Source organism: Eucalyptus grandis, chromosome 2, assembly GCF_016545825.1.
Source record: "Eucalyptus grandis isolate ANBG69807.140 chromosome 2, ASM1654582v1, whole genome shotgun sequence".
NCBI classification, from domain to species: domain Eukaryota; kingdom Viridiplantae; phylum Streptophyta; class Magnoliopsida; order Myrtales; family Myrtaceae; genus Eucalyptus; species Eucalyptus grandis.
In genome coordinates this window covers 7,453,911-7,479,975 of record NC_052613.1, presented here as the reverse complement: position 1 = coordinate 7,479,975, position 26,065 = coordinate 7,453,911, and the positions used below count along the sequence as shown (strand labels likewise).

Genomic DNA, 26,065 nt, shown 5'->3' with positions numbered 1-26,065 from the left:
AACATAAAAAATATTTTAATTTTTAGGAAAATAACTTCTTGAAAAAAATACTTTCTAGAAACACAACATTTTTCACGAAAAGATGAAAGCCCTAGATTGCTACAGCCCTTCACCATCACATTTGAAATTTCTAGGTCACTAATCCTTTCACAATACATCTGTTGTAAATTTGTAATCCATGGATTGAATGGGAAATCTATCTTGAGTTCCAACGTTGACTAGGTGCCGCACTACCGAATTCACCATCGTAGCGCGTCAACCCGTTTGCTTTTAGTTTTCAAATCACGGCAGCTTGCACTGCAGCCGGAGAAAAGTCGCCGGCCGGCCGGTCGAGACGTGAGGTGGTTGAAGAAAGAATCAACCGGCGGGATGAATTAAACTCAAGAGCTACTGCATGAGAATCTGCTATTCCTACATATGATCAATTGCTCTGCACTACAGAAATCAAACTCACTTCATTAGTCATCATTGTCATCCGAAAACAACAGTGTTTGCGCCTTTAAAACGACGGGGCGGCCTTTCTTCGTCCTTTCCACTATCTGTCTTATTAACATCTTCTCTTTCTCGTCGTCGGCGTCGCTGCTTTCGTCGCCCGCCATCCCAAAACTGTCGATTTCCTGGTACCTTGAAAGATGCCCGTTCGTTAGCTTCTCTTCACGAGATAAAGTTTCCACAGATTCGTCCTGTCCATTTGGCGTAAGCTTTTGAATGAACCCATTCTCCTCAGCGTTCTGATCCCGGACCTCATCCTGCTTTATAATCTTAGAGATGTCTTGATGATTGATCTCATAGAGGCCCGACGGCGAATCCTCTTCAGAGGAGTCGAACTTCATTAATTCTTCACAAGCCTCGTCATAAGCACTGAGAGCTTCACCCGCTAAGCTCATGATAAGAGGCTGGGGCCGCGCCACAGCATTGCTGTCTCCATGTACAGGAGTACCATGGAGAGAGGAAGCTAGTTGGTGGTTGTTCGTCTTTGGGCTTCTGTAACTTTTGTGTGCCGATTCCATGAGCCGTACCTTCCTCTGGCTGTTCTCTAGGGCTAACTCAAGCTCCTGAATGCGGTTTTCAAGTCTTGACTGGATGACTTCATGCAAGCGAAGGGTCAGCTCTGTTGGCGAAACTGCATAGTTTGCAGAGTGAGTTGTAGAGGTGCTGCTTGATTCATTCGCATCCTCTTTTGCAAAAGCTTGTGCACAATCTATACCGGTTCTCAACTCGCCTTGGGCAAAATGCTCCCCCAAGTCCTCAAGCTGCATTAGTCAAACATCCGTTAAAAATGAAGTATATGATCAAAAGTTTCAATAAGATCAATTCCATGCCATTCCATCACCAGACAAAGGGATATGCAAACAGCACTAAAGGGGTGCCTTGGCAATGATAATATGGATGCCAGTATGCTAAAAATTTTCAACAGTGCAATGGACGCCCTGAAGTTGCAACAATCCAAAGACTCAAAGGGCTGATACACAATCCCAATTATCGGCCTATCTAACACACAAACAAAGACATTGTCGCGTAACTGTATCAAAAGGAGTCTCCAAATTAAACAATTCCAAGCCACAACCAGGTACCACGAGAAACCCTCATCAGCTCCGCAAAACACTTTTAGCAGTGAGATGAGGGCACCAATGTTCACCAGATCTCACCCCTAAGCTATGTGACAGAGAAACATATGAAATGAATTCCAAGCATGTTGTACCTTGGACATCCTTTGAGTTGCTTGTATTCTTGAAAGCAAGAGGCACAATAAATAGGAAACCAACAATAGTTGAATAACGAATGCCATTTATCGACACTTTGTTGAGATTGTTACATATGAAAAGTTATGAGGAAGTAATAGAACTTCATGAACCCTATGATCATATGAATTGCATCCCAAAGATTGCACATGCAGAATTATGTGACAACAGTGAAGCTTAAGTCCTGCAAATCTATTGCCTGAGTCAGTGAAAGGTTATGAACTAAAGATCTCTACTGCGAATGAACATGAAATTTCCATATCGTATTTTTTTTGTCTGCAAGGTTGAAATCCACTTCAATCAGGATCAAGAAGGATTTTAATCCTATATAAAGGTTTAAACGATTATCACAGATAGGTTTTTTATCGTAAAATTAGCAAAGTACCTTCTCCATCTCACCCAAATCATCTACCAAATTGTTATTCCCCCACAGAAAATTCCACACTTACTAAGGGCTCAGTCAAGATCTAATACAAGTGTTTGTACATAGCTGTTAGACTGTCAGATAACAGCAAAATTATCTGAAAAACAGATAAGAAGGTGTTTAGCATTGTTACTTACATTCAACATCAGGTCAAGTAGAAAAAATCTAAAGAAATACCATCTGCAGGATTACAATGGTAAAATATCATTACCTCGGCACTGGACAATCTCCTTTCCAATCCAGCTATGTTCATGTTCAGCCCCAGCCTCTCAAGTTCAGCTTCAAGTTCAGCTTCAATTTTGCTCATACTATCTGGAGTCTCTTCTACCTTAGGACTATATGATTCTTTAGTACAAACTCTTCGATCAATCACAGAGTGTTCAAGGGAGAATGGTGTTGGAGCAGTGTCTCGTAAGGAGTCAATATGCGTATCCTGAGATTCATAATTCTCACTGGCTAGTTCCTTCACAGTAAGTGAATCTTTCATCTCAAGTTCCTCCTGTAGGTCCTGAACCAAGTTCTCTGTTTGCTTCAACAAATCCTTCAATTTCTCAATTTCCTTTTGATTGGCTATAATGGAAGACATGACGCCAATAGAAATTCCAAGGCAGAAGAGAATGGACCCATGCAATGACCCTAGAAATAGGAAAACAGTTTTAATCCACATTGCAAGTTCGGAGGAGATATCGCAATTTTAGCTCATAAATTGCAGAATACCACCTTTCTCCAAAGTATGGAGCACGGAACTTCTGTGTCTGCCAGATATTACAAACTCGAAAAATGAACTCAAATAAAAAGTGAAAGGACTGGGGTTGTTAATGTTTTAACAGTTGAATTACAACAGATTCTCAATAGCAATTCGTTTGTGCACCATTCTTAGCTAGACAAACTCAGCATTACAAGTTGATAAAAGTCATAAATGAATCCAAAAATATTATTTAGAGGTCACAAACATCAACTACTTGCCTCATTTTAGGGACTGATTCCATACACGTGGTTTCTTTTAATTCCTTCCCTCTCAAACAAGCAACGGCAATGAACATTACACAAAATGCAGTGCAGACAATGCCCAAGAGTATGTAACAAATTCAATCATCAGTATTATGAGAAAGAAGAGGCACTTTCTAAGAATGTTTATTGAATTAAAGAAGTACCATGTTCAGGAAGAAAGCTTTTGCCCAGTAAACATTCTGATAGAGCTTCCCGACCTCTTGTCTTTCCCTGATGTACTTTGCATTTGCTTCCTGAAATGCAAAGCGGTGAGTTTCGGTAACGGGGGTACGCCAACCACGCTTCTGTTCTTTTCTGACTTGGCTTTCTTCTGTAATTTATCTACCTCCGTTGCAGACTGCACTCCGGAAAACCCATCACCGAGTCGGCTGATGATGCGGCTCCCATCAGTGACCAGCAATGGCCTTACGATGGGAGAGGTTGGTGACTGAGGGGAACCATGCCAATAATCTTCCATTTCAGCGTGATGGTTGTATAACTGAGCCATGAGGCAACTTTCCAAGGAACTCAATGGCTTAACTAGTCGCCCGCGCGTATATTTATATCTATTAAGGCTCTTACTCCTAGCAAAGCCACAATAAGTAACAATATCTCCTTCAGATGGTCCAGCCAACATATCATTTGAGCCACTACAGTCACTACAACCAGCATCACTCTCATTCTCATTCCTTGTATAAGTCTCACTACTTGACATCTCAGTAGGCAAAGTTGATATAGAGAGTATGCACTCCTCTGAATTTCCGTCACTTTTTGGATCATATACCCTCGATCCAGAAGCCTCTTCTGCAGCAGAAGAAGCATCTAAACTTTCTCTGCCCACAAATTCTAACCTTTCCATAGAATTAGAAGCATCTCTGGCTAATTTCTTTCCCCGTGCTAATCTGCGAACGAGATACTTCTGAGATTCGGGGTCCTTGCAGCTCGAACAAAGGTCTGCCGGCAATTCCCTACCATTCGGAGTGTTCTTCAAATACTTAGTCAAGCAACCGGCACCAGCCGCCGCTACAAATACCCAGAAATCCATTCTGGGCTTTCCCTACCACGGCGAATGAAACTACCCAAATTCAACCAAACCGATTCTCCCTTTTGCCTGAGTGCTTACCAAGAAGTTGCTACACTCACATATTTCCATGAAACCTGAAGGAAAAGAGATAGCTTTTCCACCCTCAGGGCCAAAACCCTCTTTCCCTGGAGGAATAGATACCTAAATCAACCATCAAAAACAGTAACTTGCTCATTCCCCGGTTTGGATACAACCGATAAATGCGACCCTTTCAATGAAATAACACAATGCAATACTCAACTATCAAGATAACCCACAACACGAAAAAGCCTGGAGATTGAGAAGCCTCCTTATATCAATGCCTAACATCAATTGGGGAATAATCAAACGGCCGAGGCGATAATTACACAATACAGAATCGGTATAAAAAATCAAACGAATGCACCGATTGAAACCACCAGCATAGGCATATAGCTCCTCGAGACGATCCCTCGAGCACACCCACTACTCGGGCGCAGCTCCGGCTCGTCTTTCTAGACAACCCAACAGAGAAAGATCGAAACTTTGCCGATTTGACGTCCCAATGGATCGAAAAAAGGGAAGGCGACAAGACGACCCAGCACGACCCACCAGACAAACCGCAATGGGAAGGCGAAAAGCTCGTCGCTTTCCGCCGGAGTTGGTCTCGGGAGAGGCCCCCACTTCGCCAGAGCCGAGCCCCGACGCGGCGAATCCGGCGGGAGCAGACGCGGCGCGATCGCAATGCCGGGTTGGTATTTTCTTGCAGGAGGAAGAAGGAGGAAGTGGAATGCTTCGTTATCTAGAGAGAGAGAGAGAGAGAGGTGGTCGTACGAAGAAGTCGAAGGGCTGTCTTACAAGTCACAACAAGACAAGACGAGGGCAATTAATGAGAATTTCAAAAAACCCAAAGGGGGAGAAAATTCAATTCTTGGTTGAAAATTCAATGGTCCTTTTTGATTCCTGAAAATTACGCTCATGCTGTAGTTACTAATTCTCCTAAAAAAACCGACAAACTTGAGCTTGAATCTAATTGTGGCCCCAACTTTTTTTCGCTTTATCTCGTACAAAAGTACCGAGTTTCATTAGTCCGCATTCAAAATTGATTCCATCAAGGTTTCCGACCAATAATAATGCTAAGAATGCATTTCCTAACAATTATATTTTCGAAAATAATTTATGATCATAAATAATTATTTTTTATTCTGTTCCTAGAATAATTTATAAGAATTTTAAATTGTTTGGTAATTGTTCAAAATTTCTAATTTTGAAATAAATCAAGCGTTTGATACGGTGTTTAAAATTTTTACTCCAAATCATTTTCTTTTAATTTTTAAATAATTTTATTACTTTTTCATTTTTTCCTTTTCTTTTTCTTTCTCTTATTCTTCTTCTTTAAGTGGCCGATCATCAGACGAGGGCCAACAACCTCACCGGAGTGTTGCTGGCCCTTAGCGAGGCCAACCCTCATCGATAAAGCCTTGCTGGTGGCTAGGTTGGTAGCTAGGCTTGCCTCCGACGAACTCGCTGGACCTTGCCCTAGCTTGGCGAGCTCGCCGGACCAGTTGCCGGAGATCGGCGGCGGTGGGCGATGCACGGCAACCGCGGGGATTGCGGTAGATGAAGAAGAAGAAGAGAAAATGGAAGAAGAAGAAGAAAATGACTTGATTCTTAGATTTGTTCCCACGAACAAGAATAATTTTTTTATTTATTCTTGATTTTGTTCCAAATTTACATCCAAGAACAAAAAAAATAAAAATAAAATTTATTCCCGAAAACAAAAATTTTACCAAATATGATTCTATTCCAAAATTACCCTTGGAAACAAAAAATCAAAATTTGACACTGATGGGATGGTTACCAAATAGATCCTAAGGATCCAATGTGTCATTCTACATGTACCTCTCACTCTAATGGCATCATTGTAGGGAAACTCGAGAAAGGCCAAATTTAAGTATTGATTGAGATTTTTGTTAACGAGATAAAAGAAAATGTTTATATTTAAATTAGGATCTCATATAAAGTTTATGCTTTTTATCAAAACCAAAAAAAAATAAAAAATTGGGTCATAATCAAGAATTAAAATTAGTATTTTTTTTAAAGAGAGTTAGACTGACTCAAAAAAGACAACAACTGAATACAAAAAATAGTGTAAAATTAATTTAGATACATTGGAATTGTACATTGAATGTAAGATTATTGAGTGAAAATAGAATTTTTTCTGTCCTATTCTAAGGCAAAGCCAATTCTTATCTATCTATTATTTAAGTTTTGTGATACGCTTTGAAACTCTAATAAGTTCAATAATACTATTGAATTTAATCATTTAAAGTTATCATTTAGTTTCCATATCGATTATTTCAATCACTGGATTATCAAGCATCTAAATGAATCTCACCAACCAATGAGGCACCTGATCTGAAAAATCTTGTTCATCTTTGGGCCCTTTTTAGACTATACAAAGCATATTTAGCCAGGAAAAGATAGGGGTTTAATCCATATTTATTTCAATATTTAGTGTATGAGACAAAATAGGAAAAAAAGGATTTAATCCAAATTTAATTCAGGCTAGAATTAGGATCCATTCTAGAGTTGGTGTCTTTTAAAAGAATTAGACGCACCCAAAAAAGACAACAAATTGCATACGGAAAATAGTATAAAATTAATTTAGACATGTTGGAATTGTGCACTAAATATAAGATTACAAAGCAAAAATACAATTCTTTTCATCTTATTCTAAGGTAATGCGTATTTTTATCTACCTCTTATTTTATGTGTATGATATGCTATGAAACTCGAATAAATTTATTAACACTATCGGATTCAATCATTTAGTTTCGATAAAAATTATTCCAATCACTTGATTATTAAGCATCTAAGTGAATCTCACCAACTAATGAGGCACCTGATCTGGAAATATCTTGGTCATCTTTGGGCGCTCTTTAGACCATATAAAGCATGTTTAGATAGGAAAAAAAATGGAGATTTAATCCATATTTATCTCAATATTTAGTGTATGAGGACAAAATAGGAGCACTTTTAAATATTAGTGGTGATTTTTGTGGGCTCTCTTTTGGTCATGTAGGTAGATGCCATAGAAAACACACCCAAAAAGAAAAATCAAACTTTTTTTTTTTTTTTTTTAACACTGAGATTGAGCTTGGATAGAATCGCCCATTACAAGTACAAGACAACAACGTTGGGTGGCCCTCATGGTCATGGGACCTAAGTGCTGCTTCAACTGTCCATCCATTACCAACTGCCAATTTTTATTTATTATTTTTTTTTTCTTCACCCAAAATGAATATTAAAGTACAATTATTTTAACCCTTTTCACACCCACCTTTTCCTTACTGCATGTGCAGTTTGGTGTCAAATGTGACTTCTTTCTTTCTTGAGTGGGGGCCAAATGGAACTCTCTTGTTGTCGACTCGAGCTTTAGTGCTTAGGTAATTGCTTTTTCTTGAAGGAAGTGCTAGCATCATCGCTGATGGTGGAGAAAAACCAAACAGATTATACCTAACTTTTATATGATTGGCTCATTGAGGCCAATAGGTCATCAGCAGACAAAATTGACCTTTTGAATTTTGATGCTCGCCAGCTGACCAAAATTAGACAATGCGAATGGTCCATCGCAATTTTTGGCACAAAAGAGCATATTAGTGTTTTCACCAATCTCCATTTAGATTCCGGGCAACAATTTTTTTTATGAAATTTTTTTGGCTTGCTTCAAGCTAATACTTGCCGCGTAGTTAAACTTGAAAGGATAAATCAAGTTCACTGAAATAAATTCAAGAGGTGAACTGAATTTTTTTTTGTTCGAAGGTGGGCCTGTTTGTTTGGACTGGAATTTGTTTTTTCGTTGAGATTAAATAGCAATAGTCAAATTTCATAGAATCGTGAAAAAGAAAAAATTGTGAATCTACATGTCAACATTTGAGCTTTGTGAAGATTTTATCATTTTCATTTTTGCAAAGGCCAAGGTGAGTGAACAAGCAAAAACAAGTCTAGACATCAATAGTCAAATCCTCCTCTCATCGTTATACTTGGAAACATTGAATGCTAATTTCTAGGATTCACACGACTAAGTAGGGTCTCCAGTGATCTCCAACTTATAAATTGACATACACTTGTTCATTTTCCACCGACTATTTGCAAATCACTCCACGTTAGAGCCATCTACGCGTTGCAAAGTACGGGTGAATTGACTCGAGAACTAGACTTGATTGGATTAAATCAGTTGATTCTATGTGATTCCTAGTTCCAAACGCAGAGCCAAAATACTTGAATTGATATGTTTTTGTTTCCTTTCAAATTTCCTTTTCTATTAAATAGGAAAGGAAAATTACCAAAACCCTGAACAGGCCAGGACCGACAAGTCTAGCTGGTCCAATTTCTAGTTCTAGGGGAATCCGCCCAATTCGGGAACCCGCCAACCCTATGGCAAAGGTCTGGACTTAACTAGTTCGTGAGGTCTACAGATTATTTACCGGGTCCGTGCTCTTGTGCTCCTGAATTATAAAGTGCAAATGTTCAGTGCTTCCATCCATAAGCCAAACCCCATGACTAGCAAGAGGAAAACCTCAACACAGAGTAAAAGCAGAGAAACGATATTATTCAGATAATTCTGATTCACCCGGGACAAGCCGAAAAGGCTATTTTGAAGAGAGACAGGACCATGGAGAGCAGGCCCAGAGAACCAGGCCACGCTCTCGGCCCAGAATAAGAAACGCAGCTCAACCCCAATGATGCGCCTCGAGTTCGACACGAACAACACGTCGTATGATGATGCTTTACTTCCTGCAGCTTCCAAAGATCGTCTGGCTTCCAACATGCAGGAGCGAGGAGAAACAGAGACGCTTTACAGCAATCGCAGAGGAGTTGATAACGCGAGCCTTGATCTAAATTCAGGATCACCATCCACAAGAGCTTCAATAAAGGAATTGGATCGGGCCGCGATTATTGGGACCCTGTCTCGCCTAGAGATGGATCGCAGGGCTAGTGATGTGTGGTCCCGGAAGTCCGTGGCCGTGAAGTCTGAATCAGGGTCCACAAATCTAATAAATGGTGAGGAATACCTCTGCACTCCTCTTTGGTGACCTTGTTGGTGACGCTGTTAAGGCCCTTATAGACTTGCATTTTGTCGGAATTTATGACCTCACCTGAAAAATGGGTGGCTACGTCGATGGCTAGCCGAGACTTGCCAGTGCCAGTGGCGCCCATCACGAATACAACCTTATCTTTCCGGCGATAGAACGGATTCATGTCGATCGGGCCTGGAAAATTTAGCAATGGCTGTACTTGCTGGGCAAAAGCATCAAGAGAGACACTGATTTTGTTGGACCACCATAAACATACCTTTATCATAAAAAAAACGCGGCGAAACTGTAGAGTGACCGTACGTCCTCGTTGATATGCAGAGAGAGAGAGAGAGAGAGAATGAGAGAAGAAAATGGAAGGGTGAGAAGTGAAGATTGGGTGGTGGGAAGCGGGTTTTTGTAGGTATATGCCAAGCTAGGATTGTCTGCTTCTATGAGAAGTACCACAAAAGCAAATACTAGTATTTATCTTCTATGTCTGAACTTGGAAAGGGTATTCTGACAGGGAGAGAACTTCATAGAGAGAATTTGTTGGACATGATGAGTTAGAGAGAGAGAGAGAGAGAGAGAGAGAGAGAGAGAGAGAGAGAGAGAGGGATTAAGAGAGAGAGATTAGATGCACATCCCTCTCAAAGCTCAATCTGCACAATGTGAGAGAAGCCAACCCTATTGATACATGAAGCAGTAGGCGAAGATTCTAGTCAGCTTTAAAAAGATAGGAACATTTTTATTTTTCTTAATTTCTATTATTTTATCCCCCAAACAAAAAAAGAATAGGAATTCATTTGATAACATCAATTAATTTTTCTATTCCCGAATAAAAAAAAAAAAGAACATGGGAATATGTTTGAAACAAAAATAAGAAGTAGAAATAGATCTTTGTTCTTAAGAATAATTTCTAGAAATAAGTCATTTTCTCTTTTTTCTTTCTTTTCTTTTTCTTCCTTGCCGCTTCGCCGTCCGCCATCCCTCGCATTTTGCCGTCGGCCGGGCCGGCCGCGCCCCATCGCTCACCGCCCACCACCCACCGTCAGATGTTGCCATTGCCAATCACTAGTCGCTAGTTGTCGGACGCCCTGCCGCTATCAACCGCTGGCTATCACCATCGCGGCTAGAGTAGGAGCAAGAAGAAGAAGAAGAGAGGGAAAAAAGAAAAATCTAATAAAATTATTACAAAATTTTAAAAAATTCTACATTACAAAAAAATTTGTAGGTCGTATCAAACACATTTGTATTCTTTTTCTATTCCGAGAATATGAATTTTGTATAGTTACCAAACACATTCTTTTACTCGAAAATTGTTCCGGAATAGAAATAGAAAAAGACTATTTTTGAAAAGAAATTATTTTTCGAAACGGAAATGTTATTAAACAAATCCTTAAGTTCGATTCTAGTTCAACATAACTTCTCATAGTCAAGTCATGAAACGTAAGTTCTCACAAGACTTTCAATCTTGCCATGAATATGTTTTGATTGGATTAGAGAGGTTAATCCAATAAGTGAAAACTGATCTGAACATAATTAAATAGGGAAAGTTTTGACAGCTAATGATTATATGGCTTTCTTCTTAAGCATAATTAAGAGGGAAAATTGCAGACCCTTTAGTCTAGGAAATAAAATAGCTTAATATGGGACAAAAACGAGTATTACCGTTTTCCTGTGGATGTTGTTGCTCGGTATATAGATCATGTGAACCCGTATCTTTTGAAACACTCAAAATGTAAGTCTCGCTATGAAGCCCACATAATCAACAGTCCAAATGGAATTGGTCTTTACCATTTTTTCGTTTCCTCAAGTGGCCCAAAATTTTTGCTTCCACTTGTCTCCTTTAGCCTTGGATGCACGAGGGTGGGCGTGACATCGCTTCAGTTCAAGGGGCTAGATGCTATATAGAGGATGGCTTCCCCTATAGATCTGAGGGACCATTGAAATTGACTATTCGAAATCATTCTTATGTTTAATCCTAACCGGTGGCATATATACTTAACATTTTACATAAACATTAGTGTATGTTAGGATCATCAACGAAGCTCTTATATGCAATGCAACTATACATGACGGTCGTTCATTGGCATGGAAGATTTCACTGACCACGAAACAGGGAATTGTAGAATATTGTGGTAGGATCCACATAAGCGTTGCGTGACATGGACATCATGTTACTAGAACCATTTGAAACATTTTCTTGAGTAATAATTAGTCAACTCTTTGTAGGACTATGTAGCGTCCCTTTATGAGAGGGTATCTTAAGCCCAGTTTTTAATTAGTATGTTAACACTAATGCTTTAATGATGTGGCCTAATGTCCTTGTCTACATAAATAAGAGAAGACGCAGGTGCTCCTTTTACAAATTCTAAGCCTTGTCAATGACTATTTTTGTTGTGATCAACGTTCTAATCAAATGAACAAGTGACTAGCACATTTTAGAACTTGATATCAGCACAATCCATTACCCATGATCAGGACATGCTAACTATCATCACTCTATTGGTGTTGTCCACAACCAAATCATATGGAATGACTTGCAATCAATCATCCAATAATTGTAGAAGAAGTGAAGAATTGCGCACCCTCCAGTTGTCAATTTCAGCCACTTCTACTCCAATTCTTCATTTCTTGAGCAATGCGGGTTTGGGTCTGGGTCAGATTGGGTTTGAACCATAAGAATTATACTCTATGGAATTGAGTCAACGTGGGTTAAAAGGATTGATATTGGTCAGATCATTTTTCAACCTGATCCAATCTATCCATTTGATGGGTCTAATGTGCAGCAAGATTTCAATTGCCATAAACTCCAGCATTTTATGTTGGAGATACAATTGAAGATTGTGATCGTTGATTGATCCTAATTGTAGATTGATTGATTTAGTGAATAGGAAGTTTTAGTAAATAGGAGATGCCACCCAAGGGGTTGTGGCGAGAAGGCGACTCCGATTTCTCCTCTTGCCGGTGCTTTGCATGGTTTGGACATTTTCCTTCACGCTTTGCCTCCAAACTTGGGAAGCAAGGCAAAAGGGACACTAAGAAGGAGCACGGAGGCAAAGGCGACTTGGCAACCGCTGCGACGGCGCCGCTGCCCTCCTCATCGCGGCGGTCGACAACGATCTCAGGCCGCAAAGGTCTCCCACTTCTGCGAGCGGAGGGGACGAGTAAGAACGGATCAACACGGACTCCATCGGCATTCCTTCTCTCGCAACAAAGCCAAGGGTAGAGATGATGGAAAGGATATGAGCTCAGGATGAGATAGGCGGGGGTGCTTTAGGGTGAGAGAGAGAGAGAGAGAGAGAGGAAGTGGTTCGTGGAGGTGGTGGCGGTGGCGGTGGCGAAGGTGACGTGGCGGAGGCATTGAATCTGAGCTCGGGATGCCATTGGCGGGGGCTATTGGGAGCAACGGAGAGAAAGTGGCTCCTGAAGGTGACAATGGAGGTGGAGGCAACGTGCTAGAGATTGTGGGTCTGAGCTCGAGAGGCGAACGGCGAGACTCTTGGGAGCGAGAGGGAGGGAGTGTTTTTTGAAAAAAAAAAAGAGAGCGGGCTTCTTTTTCTCGGAAGATGCATAAGACAGAGGAGAGAGAGTGTCCTCTAGTTGAAGAGAGAGAGGTGAGGGGGTTAGTAGTGACATTCTAGAGAACATTCGGCTCCATCTTCTAAATGCAATCCCCTACTCAATGATGGCCCATGCTAAGAATTTCCATCTGAGGTCGTTTCCAGATGGTCGTTCAACAATGAAGTGTTTCTACTCTGTTTCTCTTATGCTGCGCCCTCCCGGTGATTTCCAGGCATTAATCCGCTCCGGAGACTCTTGTATGGCACTTTATTTTTACACGGCTTCTTCGTTGGGCCTGGATCTATAAAAATAGGTTGAGTAAGGGTTGGGTTGGGCTGGGTTTTATCCTATTCCCTTTCTTCTCATCTGGAGGCTTTAATATGATGTTTCCTTAATCATTTCTCAGCTCGTCTTTCTCGGACCACACCGGGAGGGTCGCGACATGGAGGATTGAGGCCGTTGAGCCTTTGGACATTGGGATTAGTGTTCGGTTTTCTTTGGGCGGATTTGTATATTGGCTTGCACGATCCACATCTCAATGAAGTGCATGTGCATTGGACTATTTGCTATGATTTGTTCTTAAGTTAAGATCATCTTCACTCGCAATTTCCTAAAATAAAAAAGCTAGGCAACGTAGTTTTGTTGTTTTGGTCTGGGGATCTCATTCCCATTCATGTGGGAGGTCAAAATACGATGGTGAGTTTCCACATATCTCGTGCAGAAAATGTTAAAGAAGTGATAAGTTTTTAGATGAAAATTGTCTAAAAAGTTCTAAACCTATTACATTTTTATTAATTCAGTCATAAACATTTCAATTTTGCCAATTGATTTTCTAAACATTTTCTCTTTTAACCAATTGAGTCAATTCAATCAATTTTAACTAAAAATCGCTAATGTGGACATTGACCCTTACATAAGATATTCGTGCGACGTTAATAATTTTAATAATATTTAAAAAAATTCAATAATTTTATAAAAAAAATTATTTTCCTTCCTTATTTTTTTTACTGTGGTCTATGAGGGTGGCAAAGCTCTTGCCTGGAACTGGACAAGGCCATTGTGGCCACGGGCAAAGGCAGCCTCTCTTGCGACTGGTGAGGCTAGCCTCGCCCATGGCTACTCAAGCTCGACCCATGGCCATGGTTGCCAAGTCTCAATCTTGCGATTGCCATGGCCATTCGAGCTCGAGCTTTGGATTCACGACCACCACGACCACTCGAGCTTGATGCTTGCGATCAAGTTACTCTATCAGCTTTTTGAACCTGGAACTTATCATGTATATCCAATAATCGGTTCTGGAACGTAGCTTATTTTTCTAATCCGATTCTAAATTCAACTTGAAAAACTGTTTTACTTTTTGTTCCTTTTTTTGGTTTCATTTTTTAAGCATATGCTTATATGTGTATCCTCAAGGTGGGTTACTCTTTTAATGCATGAAAAATTTGGCATGTCAATCTTATTGGGTGAACTTAGTAAAATGAGGAACGGGCAGTTGCCTGTAGTTAAAATGAATCCCATCAATTTCTTTTTCTGGTTTCATTTTCTTCGAAAAAGGCTGCAATTCCTTAGTCCCATCAATTTCTTGGACAAACCGTCCATTTGTTCATCTAGTTCGTTAAAATAAGTCTAAAATGCTAGTTTTTTGCATAACCACATGAGTTTCAGAAAGACCTAACTCTTGATAAAAGATTTATTGGACACTCATATCGACTATAGCCTCCTATGATAAAAGTTGGAGCCATGTGCAAAAGGAGCTCTTACTTAGTTCTTAAGCACTCAGACATTAAGATTTCATTGACAACGTAACAAAGAAAGCGAACAGTCACATCTTACTTAAAAATCCCATGAAAATTGACTATAGTTAGAAGTTCGCAGTAGCTGGAAGACGCCTGTTAGGAAAACCAAAACTAAGTGCCTCAGGTCTTTAAGGATGAGAAGAGGGAAGCCGTCCCCTAAAGCCGTTTACCTGCCCATTCCCGTGATCCAGGAATTGGAGGCCCGTCGTTGTTGAGGCCCAGCTAAATTTGTACAGACCAGCGCTGATTAATAGATATCTTCTGCGCTAATCCTTTGCCACTTGAAATGCAACTGAAGAAGCTGAATAGAAATTGTATTAGGATAGCAAGAAAGTAAGCACAGTCCTAAATTTTCCGATTTTTCCTTTTAGTCTTAAATCTTCACACAAAATTCCAATATAATCATTCTAATTAATTTTTACAAAGAATCGTTGATGTGACAATGTGCTCATATAAGATGGCCAAGACAACTGAACTGTCACGTCACTTGCTTGTTTATGTTTCTCATGGACAAGGTTGTCACATGTTCCAAGGTTGGTTAGCATAGAAAATTAATAGTAACGGATGCCTGTACAAATTTACTGATGAGCAGGCCGATCTTTACTGATAAGCAGGCCAATCGATGAAGAAGATGAATTAGTGATGAGTAGAATCATCAAAATGAGGAAGTGACCTTAACTCAATGGACTAGTCATTAACGAGAACTATGTGATAAGAGTCGTAATATGTGATGGGACGAAACTATTTTACTTGCCTAAGAAGAAGATATTGGGCAGTCATCATTTGTCCTACTTGGTTTAGCACTATTCAAGTTTATATCCTCGAGGTCCTTGTAAACCTTAATACAGTGCATCTACCGATTGCCCTTTCCTTTTCGAACAACGGCGTGTCCAATCTTATTTTAGCAGTGACGAAGAATGCGAAATTTGTCGTAAAGATTAATGCGAAAACTAACGGATCTTACAATTTTAGCAACGTGGGAGGACAAAATCACTATAGAATAAATAATAAAGAACACGAGAGCTGATTGCAAATTAACCGATCGGAGAGTATAATCGCCAGCATGCTCAAATGTTTCCCTAGCTCTAGATTACATACAATCCCATGGTAATTGGCCTTGGGCAATTGCTCGATAAATAAATTCCGTTGGGTAATGTTTTTATTTCTCTCAATTATAAATCCATTTGGTAATGTGAACTAATCTTTCTATTATTTGAAATATAAAAATAGCTGGAGATTTAGAATATAAACAATAAGTAGAAAAAAGTTATCTTTTGTTCCTAATAATAATTTCTAGAATAAGTAATTTTTTTCTTCTCCTACCTCTTCTAACCGGTCGCCACCCGTTGGTCACCAGTTGCTGCCCACCGGCCACCAGTTGCCGCCACCGGCTAAAGGAGGAGGAAGAAGATAGGATAAAAGAAAAGAAAAATCTTTAAAAAATAATAAAAAATTAAAACATTTTATAACACAAAAAATTTTGTAAGTGTATCAAATGCATTTATGCTCTTTTTCTATTTCGGGAATAGAAAATTTTATGTAATTATCAAATGTGCTATTTTACTTAGGAACTATAGTAAGGAATATAAATAAATAAAAATTATTCCTTAAAATAAAAATATTATCAAACACCACCTAAATCACCAAGAAATTACATCACAGCTAGAAACCCTCAATCTTTTGTCCTGGTGGAATCTGATGAGCTGTCCCTGTCAGGTACCGTATATCACGGTAAAGAAATCTTCTCATATCTTTTCTACATGAAAAACATCTAATTCTGGCCACGTCATGTGGGGTTCTTTTGAAGGCCATGTTGATATCCGTATTTTTTTTTAAACCTAAGGAACCCTGCACGGCCGGCAGTTCCGGCAGTTGAAGATAAATCACTGAAGGCGACACGTACTAACCACCTATCCGTAGTGTTTTTAGTCTCAGAAAATAACAAAAAAAGAAGCTATATAAAGTGCCGATATATTCCAAAAGTTTAAAATGATGGAGTACATGAAATAACAAGAAGAGAAAACAGACGGTTTCTTTTAGGACATCATGTGCGAACATCATTTTTAGATAAAAATAAAGGACAGAAAAGAATGTGAAAAAGCCTCCAACTTTTTGGATGATTCATGTCTTATATCTTTTTGTCGTTTTATACGCTCGATCATTTCAAAGCTCAACACTTTCGAAATATACACGTACCGACACCTGCCATCTCTTCTTTCCTTAGAGTTTTCTAATGGCTTAAATAATATAAATACCGGCGTATCCTCTAATACTTCCGGTTTTGTGATAGTGGGGGTGTCGTTCAATTACATGCATCCTCACTAATTAATTTTACCAAACGTATGGAGTGACGTCGGCCAAAACAATCAATAGAATGAACTTTTTAATATGGTTAATTTAATTATGACCAAAAGAAAAAAGGAGCATGTGAAAGCGGCCATGTATGCTGCTCATACGAGACGAAGTACGATGTTTGACTCTATTAATATAATAAACAATGTGATGGTTCTTATGGATAGCGCAATAATCACACAATCGCCAGCTTTCTTGATTAGTAGTCATTTCATTGTATCCACTTAAATTAAGGAAAATGACGGATAGGGCCTTTACTTCTCTCTTAAGGAAATAAACTGTCTTTATCATAACGGGAATTTCCCGCATCTTCACAGGTTTTTCTCAACCTTATTTTGGTAGTTTTGGGGTGTTCAAACGGTTCAAACCCTTTTCTCTTGTGGAGATAGTGCAATCTTTTGTGTCACTTTTCATGAGATGACTAAGCATACCATTTTCTCTTTTCGGTAGACGCGGAAACAGGATGCAATCTTTTGTGTCACCTTTCACATGATGACCGAGCAATTTATTCGATGGAATATAAAGTAAGGAGAAAAACTAATTTCATCTCTTAAATCCCGTATGAAAGACCCTATATATTGAAATTGCCTTTTGAAAATTCCCTCCGGGCCTGCCGAATTGCCCATGGGGCGGGGGTGTAGAAAAGAACCACCCAAGCCAAACCCGACCCAAATAGTTTTTTGGTTCGGGTCACAAAACACATATGGCCCTTTATATCTAGGTTGGTTAAGGTATCATGAAGATTAGAATCAAATCATTCCGTTGACACCCCTATGGGTGTAGGGATAACTCAAAGGCATTTGGTTGGCTAGACTTATTTCCATTGGATGCAATAAAGATTTTTCGCTAGACACAAACTGCTGGTCTGTAAATTAAAATATAAATTAGGGGCAAGATATTTGTTGAAAACTAGTTAATGTAAAATATTTTAGGAGCACATGTGATTATCGCTGGTGTGCTCACTTTGTCGGACGTCTGATTAAGATGCCCTTATCACTATTGAACTTAGCACTTCTCTTTTTGCTTTCGGACATTTTTTTTGTCCCTTTGAGCCAGGCAAATTGGAGCCAATTTGCAAGATTTTAGGGGGGCTTACGCTCTAACTGTTTTTGTCTTTTATCGTCATTGAAGTTGAAAAGATGGGGACAAATTTGAAGGGCTTTGCTGGAAAAGATTCTTGACGGATGACGTGCTATATGCCCCACTAAATGGCCTACGACCTTCCGTGCCACGAATTGATCCATTGGACCGTTCCCATCAATTAAAGATGCTTTGGACTTGGGCAAGTCCTTAAAAGACTCAAAGAGGAAATAAATAGGAGAATTGCCCTGGAATGGGAGATTCCGTGCTATCCTTCATTTCCCCTCTCTGTCGAGAAGACAAAGATAGAAAAAGAATTATGGAGCCTCATGGTGGGAAAGGTAGACTCCATATCAGGGTATGATAGCATATCCTAACTATCATCGGGTATGCTGGTATAATAACTATCCGCGCTTGGGGTAAGTGAAGGTAGGTGAAAGGCCTACAGCAAAGCTAGCGTGCCTATTGCCACGAATTGATCCGTTTCGTTGGTTCCCATCAATTAAAGATGCTTTAATTAGCAAAGGCCTTGTAATCCGTTTGCTCTATAAATTTCTCCGGTTGAATGGCCTGCGTCCTCATAAAACTTCACACAGTGATGCCAGTATAAGAAAACCACACTTCTAACACAATAATTCCAAATGAAAGCCCTCCACATCATCCATTCTCTTTCGGATAATAATTCGGAATCACCACCACGAGGGTCGTTGCAGCATGACTGATACAAGCTGATCATTAGCCACTGTGGACACAAAAAGTAAAGAAGGCGATGCTCCCGCGCTTCAAAAGACCACTACAAACTAATGCTTGTGTTGGCTTTGTTTATCTAAGGGTTTTTTTTTTTTTTTTGGTCGGTTTATCTAAGGGTTAGATCGGCAACATTTTGGAATTGTTCATCAAGCTTTTTTTTTTTATTTTTGGGGGCAAATTGAAATGGAAGTTTTTCACTATTGCCTCAGCTATGCATTTCTTGGAAAACTTAATGGGGGCAGAAACTTTCTTTCTTTTTCATTAAAATGATGGAGGGTTTACAAATTGCAACCATTTCAAGATAAGGCGAGTGATGGCCAGAAAAAGCTCAAATGAGTCAAAATGTGGATCCATCTATTTCGTCCAGGAATCTCAGTGCAAAACTTGGCATGACGAATATAAAGCTGAGGCATCACATGATCAGATTTAAGCCATCGTTGATGGCCACTTTTATTGGAAAAGGATGCGTTTTGATTGTTCTACAATTAAGATCAGAATTTTAAGTAGGCGATGTCACCTAATTCAGCATCTGCTAGGTGATCGGAAGTAGCCAACCCAAACAAGATAAAGGGCAAATGTATCAGCTCGTTCGCTAAAAAGCGATTTTTTTTTTTTTATTTCAAGGAGGACGCTTTTGGGACAAAAACCCTTGGTTGGCTCTCGTACCAATACGTGATTGCATGATTTGGTTAGAAGGAGAACTTTGTGCTGTGACAATGTATTGATCGGAAAGCTCGACATAATCTCCCTTTTTTTTTTTCTGGACATTGCCTATGAATTGGGGCAAGTCTTTGCGAAGAATGTGTGTATTTATTAACTTGCATTTCGTTAGGAATTGCTTTCAATTTGGCGGATTTCTTAAGATGGAAGAGAAGTAATTCAATAGGATTCACCAATAATTTTTCTGACGCCAACTGCGTTCTCGATCGAGTACTTGACCAATTCAAGATCACTAGAGTATCTTTAAAAAGGTATAGGATATCTCGATTAATTCAAGAGTTCTAGTTTTTGGATTGGGGAAAAAAAGAAAAATTAGATATCCCTAGAGCATAATACCATCGCCTCGTGTGACCTACATACCCACGTCTGCCAAAATTGTAGCTGAATAATTAACTTGAGCGATAGAGTTGAGAAGTGAAATAACGATGCAGGAAATTATGATTTTTTTCCTCATTAGGTTTCGGCACTATAAAGAATGGTCTTACTTCGGTTTTCCAAATACCAAAATACATTGTTAAAAATTTCTCCAATTCGTATGAATAATGAAAATTAGTTCAACAATGAACCAGGGTCAAGAAACCGCATCATCCTTTTATTCTCTAGAGTGTTTTTATTTTTGTTTTTGCATAAGGTAAATCCAGGTTTGGCGATAATAGTATTAAGATATACGACTTTTGAAAATAAATTACGAATCATGAGAAAATACTCAATGAGTTTCTTAAGGAAGAAGGAAGAGAGCAACGTCTTGTACCGAACTTTACTAATCTGTCTCGTTGTTAATAACGCCATAACAAAACCAGCACATCAGCAATATCCGTTGGATGCTCAAACAGGTACTGACACAGACATACGCTTCAATTATATTGAATAACACAAATCTCTATCAATGGAGTTTGATCCCAAATTTATGTACTCTCTCTTTTTCTTTTCCTTATTTTATGTTTTCAGTTTTTCTATATCTATGTATGATCTACTTACCATATCTAAGAATTTCACACGTTTAGTTTTTATTTATTGTAAATTTCCCATGTCTATTAAAAGGACTGTTTTTTTTATTTTAAATATTGTCATATATTATTTAGGTCGATCAATATGCCCATGTTATAGCTACCTCTACAATACTTCAGATGGCACGACCCAGTGAAGATCGAGAGTAGGATCGGAGAGAGAAGAACATAAACGCGGCATCTTCCCACAGTGTGAAGTTCCCAAAAAGCGAGTGAGAGACAGAGAGAGTAAAGAATCGGAGTAAGAAATGAGAGCGAGATAAAAATTCATCGGAGTTAGATCCTAAACCAATTCGAAACCGGTTCAATCCTAGAACAGGCTTTGAATCCCACTTGCGATATCAGTGTTCAAATAGAGTCGTTTTAGAGTAAAGAGTCTGAAAATCGAATCGATCCAAACCGATTTCCAAATTCTTTGATCCTGGGAATCGAATTGGTCTCTGTAAATCAACCCTTCCCTTAATTGAAAGGAGGGAGGGAAGGGCCGCGCGGGGCCCGACATGTCTTCGTGGGAGCGCGCTTGCCTCTCGTTCGCTCACGGGTCTGCAGTGAATATTGGAAAAATATTACACGATGGCCCATGTGTTCTTGTGGTTTGTCTCATTCTATCCCTATAGTTTACCTTGTTAATGTCCATAGCTTTACAATTACAGTTTTTACAGCGGTTTGTGCTAGGGAAGAATCTAGAAAGTTTTCATCCAAATGATTCTCTAAAGCAGGGGATGTTGACTCTGGATATAACCTTCTACTCGAAAAAATTGGGAAGGGTTTTATTCCAATGCAGCTTCATTTGGTCGAGTAATAAATTGCCTTTGTGTGAAGCATAGGGTTGATGAGGCTGTCGGGGTCATTCACCACACGATTCACAAAACATATTGTTCCTGAGGTCGTGAACGCTATTTTTAAGGCTGACAAAAGAAGATGACCACGCCTAAGATTGTCGTCGATGCCTTACGCGCATCGCATATTCTCACCGTTAGCAAAGTCAAAAGATTCGGAAAAAAAATGAAGACGACCTGATTCTGGTGACAGGTCGAAGTAATTATAGGTCTGCTCACCAGTCGAAGCTAAGCAAACAAAATCAGCGACTTTATTCTAAGAAAAAACCAAGAATTCTAAAAAAATTAATTGTTAATCATTCATAGAAGAAGAAAAGTAGCGTATGCGCTGTAAAATGACATTATCCTAGCAGCATGTGTAACGGTTTGTGAATCTCTAGTACTTGTGATGCTTATGAGTGGAGCTTAAGGTTAATGAATGAAGAGTGAGTGATGCAGAAGGAATAAATACAATTGGTCTGTAAGAGTAGTATCAAGACAGTTGATGCTAGAAGTTGTAAAATAGAAAGATTATATTACTTAGTAGCTTTGAAGGCAATGCTAGTCTTCCCATCCATAAACTGTGTTTGAGAACTGATGTTGGTCTTCTGATGAGGTTATGGCAGGCCGAAACTATTTGTCAATCTTAAAATAATCTGCTATCTTATTCAATGGACTAGACGCCAAAGTTAAACTGGGTGTGCTATGATCTTGTATAAGAAAGTTATTCATCTTATTGTTCCTGAAAACAACTATAAAACGAAGGCAGGATGCACCCAAGGAATTGTCGGCCGGTGGTACATGCACCCAGCTATTTTGTTTTTTGTTTTTTTTTTTATCGTGTGCACCATATATATATATATATATATATATATATAATTCTTCTCAAATTACGAAATTCTCCCTTGGAACCTATTTTGTCCTGCTCATGGGAACGGCATTAAAAAAGGGCCATTTCTGTCTCTAATCCCTTAGAGCGGCAGATATTGCTAAATTGTTTCGTTTGCGGGGCGGTTCTTGTAATATAAAAATATAGCCTAGGTGCTGAATTGCGTTTCCAGTTTCATGGGCGATTACAACAAAATCATCTCAGCCACCGTTGGTGTTTTAGAAAAGAAATATACCCAATTAATCGTGTAATATCAAGTCAATTGGTCATATGGGATTGTCCCGTCATTCTTATGTTTTGAGTCGAGATGACTTATTTGTCCTGACGTTCCTGTTTATGAGTAAAATGATCTTTAGTGGATCAGCGTAATTTCGATGCAAAGCTATCGTACAATTAGGTCCGTTTATTTTTAGTCCAAGTGGTTTTTTTTTTCCGAAAAAAAGCTTGATTATAATTACAAAAGAATTCGCTATCACGTCTAAACATATATGTTTTTTTTTTTTCCCATTTGTCTAGACAAAAAGTCTCTTGCGATATTTAATGTATTTTTTCCAATTCAACATCTAGAACTCATGAATTAATTGAGATAATCGTAAATTATATTCTGAGGTCATACTTTTTGGATCTAAAGCCAAACTCTAAATTATTTTAAATGAAAACCAAAATAAATAAATAAAATGAAAGAACACTATAGGGAATAAAAGAAGGATGCGGCCTCTTCACAAGTTTTTCACCGCAGCCAGAGCATTGTAGGGACGTCCGCCTATTCGATTCAACCATCTATTCACTTCATGTCTCGTCACATCCGAGCTGCCCATGAAAAGTTAATTGATCACAGTGTTCAATTTCCCTCCTTTTCAATTTCCCTTAAAATAAATTCTATGCAGATAAAATTGCTCTTGTGAGCCCCATGAGAGGCGGGTTCAAGAGGGAAAACCTAGCTGGTTATCGACTTCTGGCTTAGATACAAAAAGCATTCAAATCTTTTTATAATGTCAAGACTAGAATAACAATGTGAAGTATGTTAGTGAATCAATATTCACCATCGAAAAATAGTTCATATCATTTTGTTGTTGTATGAAAACAATCATGTTTTGCGTAGGAGGATTAATAAAATCCATCAACTTTGCTAAATATGGGGTACTCGACGAAACTCACTCTAATACTCACAAAATATACTTCTTTTCTATGTATGGACACTCCTCCATGCGTTTAATTATCATTAATACGTTTGCGCTTTACAACTGTCTACAAGTAGTTAACTCTTGTGAATGCACTGATTCAGTCCAAGGAAAGGTGAAACGACGTGAATCAAATTACTTGAATTGATGAAATGATTGCTGATGTACTATATATGCTTGAGGAATATCCACAAAGCGAACCTGTAAATGGCTGGCCACATTCGCTGTAGTTATTCCTGGTACATTCATGACATCGAGAATTCTCCTCGGCACAGCATCTAATTTGATTCGAATCAAATACAAAACAATGTTAGTAGAGAAATCAACATATAAACTAATCTGGTCCGTGAACCTAGCTAATTAGCAATCATGTGAGAGAGAGAGAGAGAGAGAGAGAGAGAGAGAGGAAATCTCAAACATGTAGGACAAAGATTCTTACTCTCGAATCCGATAATGCTTATCGCTCGCAAGAACCGATTCTGAAGTGCCGTTGTCCAAACAACTTTCGGTTTTCTAGGTTTTTGGTTATTGTCCTCGTTCTTTTCTTGTGACTCAGTATCGGAATCCTCATCATTATTACTATCAACGTCCTTTGTCTTGTTCACAGATGATGAAGAATTGCTGTTTACATGAGGCATGATGTCCTTATGACGACTGCATATCTGTGAATCCGGTTCCCAATTAGTCTCCTCTTCAATGACCACTGATTTGCCTTTCCTGGCCGCAACTGCATATTGCCATATATTCTTGAGATGTTCAGGCCTTACGGGTTTGGAAATGTAGAATGCAGCACCACGCTCTAAACTCTTCAACATTATGCACTCCCTTTCTTCTCCTGACATCACTGTCGCGAAAAAGGTAAACAAAGTCGCAAAACCCTTAATTGAGTTAAACTAGAAAATGATCACGTCGCAAATTAATAGTGCAGTTATAACCAAAAAGAGAGAAAAAAATAAAAGAACTTGTGAAGTTTATGGGACACCCACTGATCACAGGTAGCTTGAATTCTTCTTGGATTTGCTCTTGCAATTCAAGTCCATTCATGTCGGGCATGTGGTAGTCCGTTACCACAAGGTCGAATGAAGCTTGCCTTTGGCGAAGTGTAGACAACGCATCAATCGGGTGTTTCACGGTTACCACTGAAAGGTAAAATCGACAAAATTTAGTCCTTGGGAAAACCAAGGTAGTCAGTAGATCATAGGATTTAAAACGAGAGAGATATGGAAAACCCATTAGGGAGACCACAAAGTTTCAAGCGTTTGTACATTCATCCATCTATTTAATGGCAAGCAAAAGATTCATTTATCATTCAGATGTCCGCTTACCTATTAAAAACATACCATAAAATATCGTCAATTTTGTATTTTAAATTTAACGTTGGCGCGCCTTTTTCGACCCGGCAAATTTTTTTTCGCAACGGTCGCGGAAATATTTCTAGTGTTCTATACGTGTTTGCTCATTGAAAGGGAGCATATGCCCTCTAAGGTTTTATGCACCGGTTCATCTATTAGATCTGATCAAGGGCAAACCATCTATACCAAAACTACGAGATCCCTAAGACATTAGTTCAAAGGACGAAGCCCCAAGATTGGAGATGTGTATAAACTGAGACTAAGATTAAAGGCTTCCTGTGGTGTAAAATCGCCATTTCTTTCATCAACTTGGCTAAGTCCTCGAGATCTATCAATCTGTTGTTGTCTTTTTTCTTTTTTAGGGGAGGATGGATTTTTAGATTTAAAAGCTTCCCATTCAAAACTAAAATCAAGTCCTCTAACTCTGCGTAAAAAACAAGGAAAACAGAGGCTTTGATGTCTTGACTTGAGCAGATTTAGGAAATCCCTTGGCATCAAATAACAACAAATTAGTCAGATCTGAGAATTGGAATTGCAAAACATTCACGAAATCGATCAGCTAGGCAAACATCAGAAAAATGACCAACAGAAATACGTTTTACCCCCAATACAGAGGAGCAGGTAAAAAGAAGAAAAAAAATGCAAAGATCGGCTTCTTCTTGATGAGGAAAACGCGACTATATTTTATATCATGCATGTTCAAAACATAGAACCTAAGGATACGTCCTAGGCTGATGCTCAATTTATCAGTCCATCAGGAGAACAAAATATTTGGAAGATGCAATTGATGTTGATTGTCTCACGACCCGATGCAAAATTTCACAAAATCCTGTGTAATCAACCAAAGTGAAGTATCATATATTTTAGTTCTAGATTGTTTACCTTCATACTCCCATGTCTTTAGGATGACTGAAACAATGGAGAGACATGCGGAATCATCGTCCACTACCAGTACACTAATCTTCGCAGAAGAACGTTTGAGAGAACGCCTCTGCCCGATTTCCTTGAGAGGCTCCATGTCTAAGTCACTGTACGTTCTGATACGCCAAATGACTGAGCTAAACTTCGAATTTATAGGATAACTGACTCGGTCACAAGTACTTAGAATGCGAAAGACTTGTCTTATGAACTACTTTATGATTTTGTGTGGGGTTTAGCGAGAGAGAGAGGGCCAAATGATAGGCAATATATAGCCCACACTTCCAAGTATTCAGTTCTTTTCATGCCTCAAACAATAAATTAAATGCAATGTACAGAGTTTTAATTGGAAGGCATCC

At 39.0% G+C, this 26,065-nt stretch overlaps 2 protein-coding genes across 2 annotated transcripts; both read right to left on the bottom strand.

The window, feature by feature from the left end:
* Positions 1-370: 370 nt before the first annotated feature.
* LOC104420546 lies at positions 371-5,027 on the bottom strand. Its single transcript, XM_010032371.3, is given in 4 exon segments — positions 371-1,253; positions 2,378-2,802; positions 3,321-3,480; positions 3,482-5,027. Coding segments are annotated over 4 exon segments (2,100 nt in total). The 5' UTR covers positions 4,202-5,027; the 3' UTR covers positions 371-458.
* Positions 5,028-12,162: 7,135 nt separating this feature from the next.
* On the bottom strand, positions 12,163-25,806 carry LOC120290453 (two-component response regulator ARR2-like). The gene is made up of 5 exons (XM_039306725.1): positions 25,671-25,806; positions 24,399-24,575; positions 23,876-24,280; positions 23,638-23,714; positions 12,163-12,486 (listed from the first exon to the last, which is right to left on the bottom strand). Exons 1-5 carry the CDS (start codon positions 25,804-25,806, stop codon positions 12,163-12,165), a joined length of 1,119 nt encoding a protein of 372 aa, XP_039162659.1.
* Between the last annotated feature and the right edge of the window lie 259 nt (positions 25,807-26,065).

Bases quoted from the DNA above. Each gene is read 5' to 3' on its own strand.
- LOC120290453 (XM_039306725.1), bottom strand. From the start codon at position 25,806: ATGGAGCCTCTCAAGGAAATCGGGCAGAGGCGTTCTCTCAAACGTTCT. The intron at 24,576-25,670 runs GTAAACAATCTA...TTTACCTTTCAG, and splicing joins AAAGACATGGGAGTATGAAG to TGGTAACCGTGAAACACCCG. The intron at 12,487-23,637 runs GTTCGCTTTGTG...CTTTGTTGCGAG, and splicing joins ATGTGGCCAGCCATTTACAG to AGAAGGAATGCCGATGGAGT.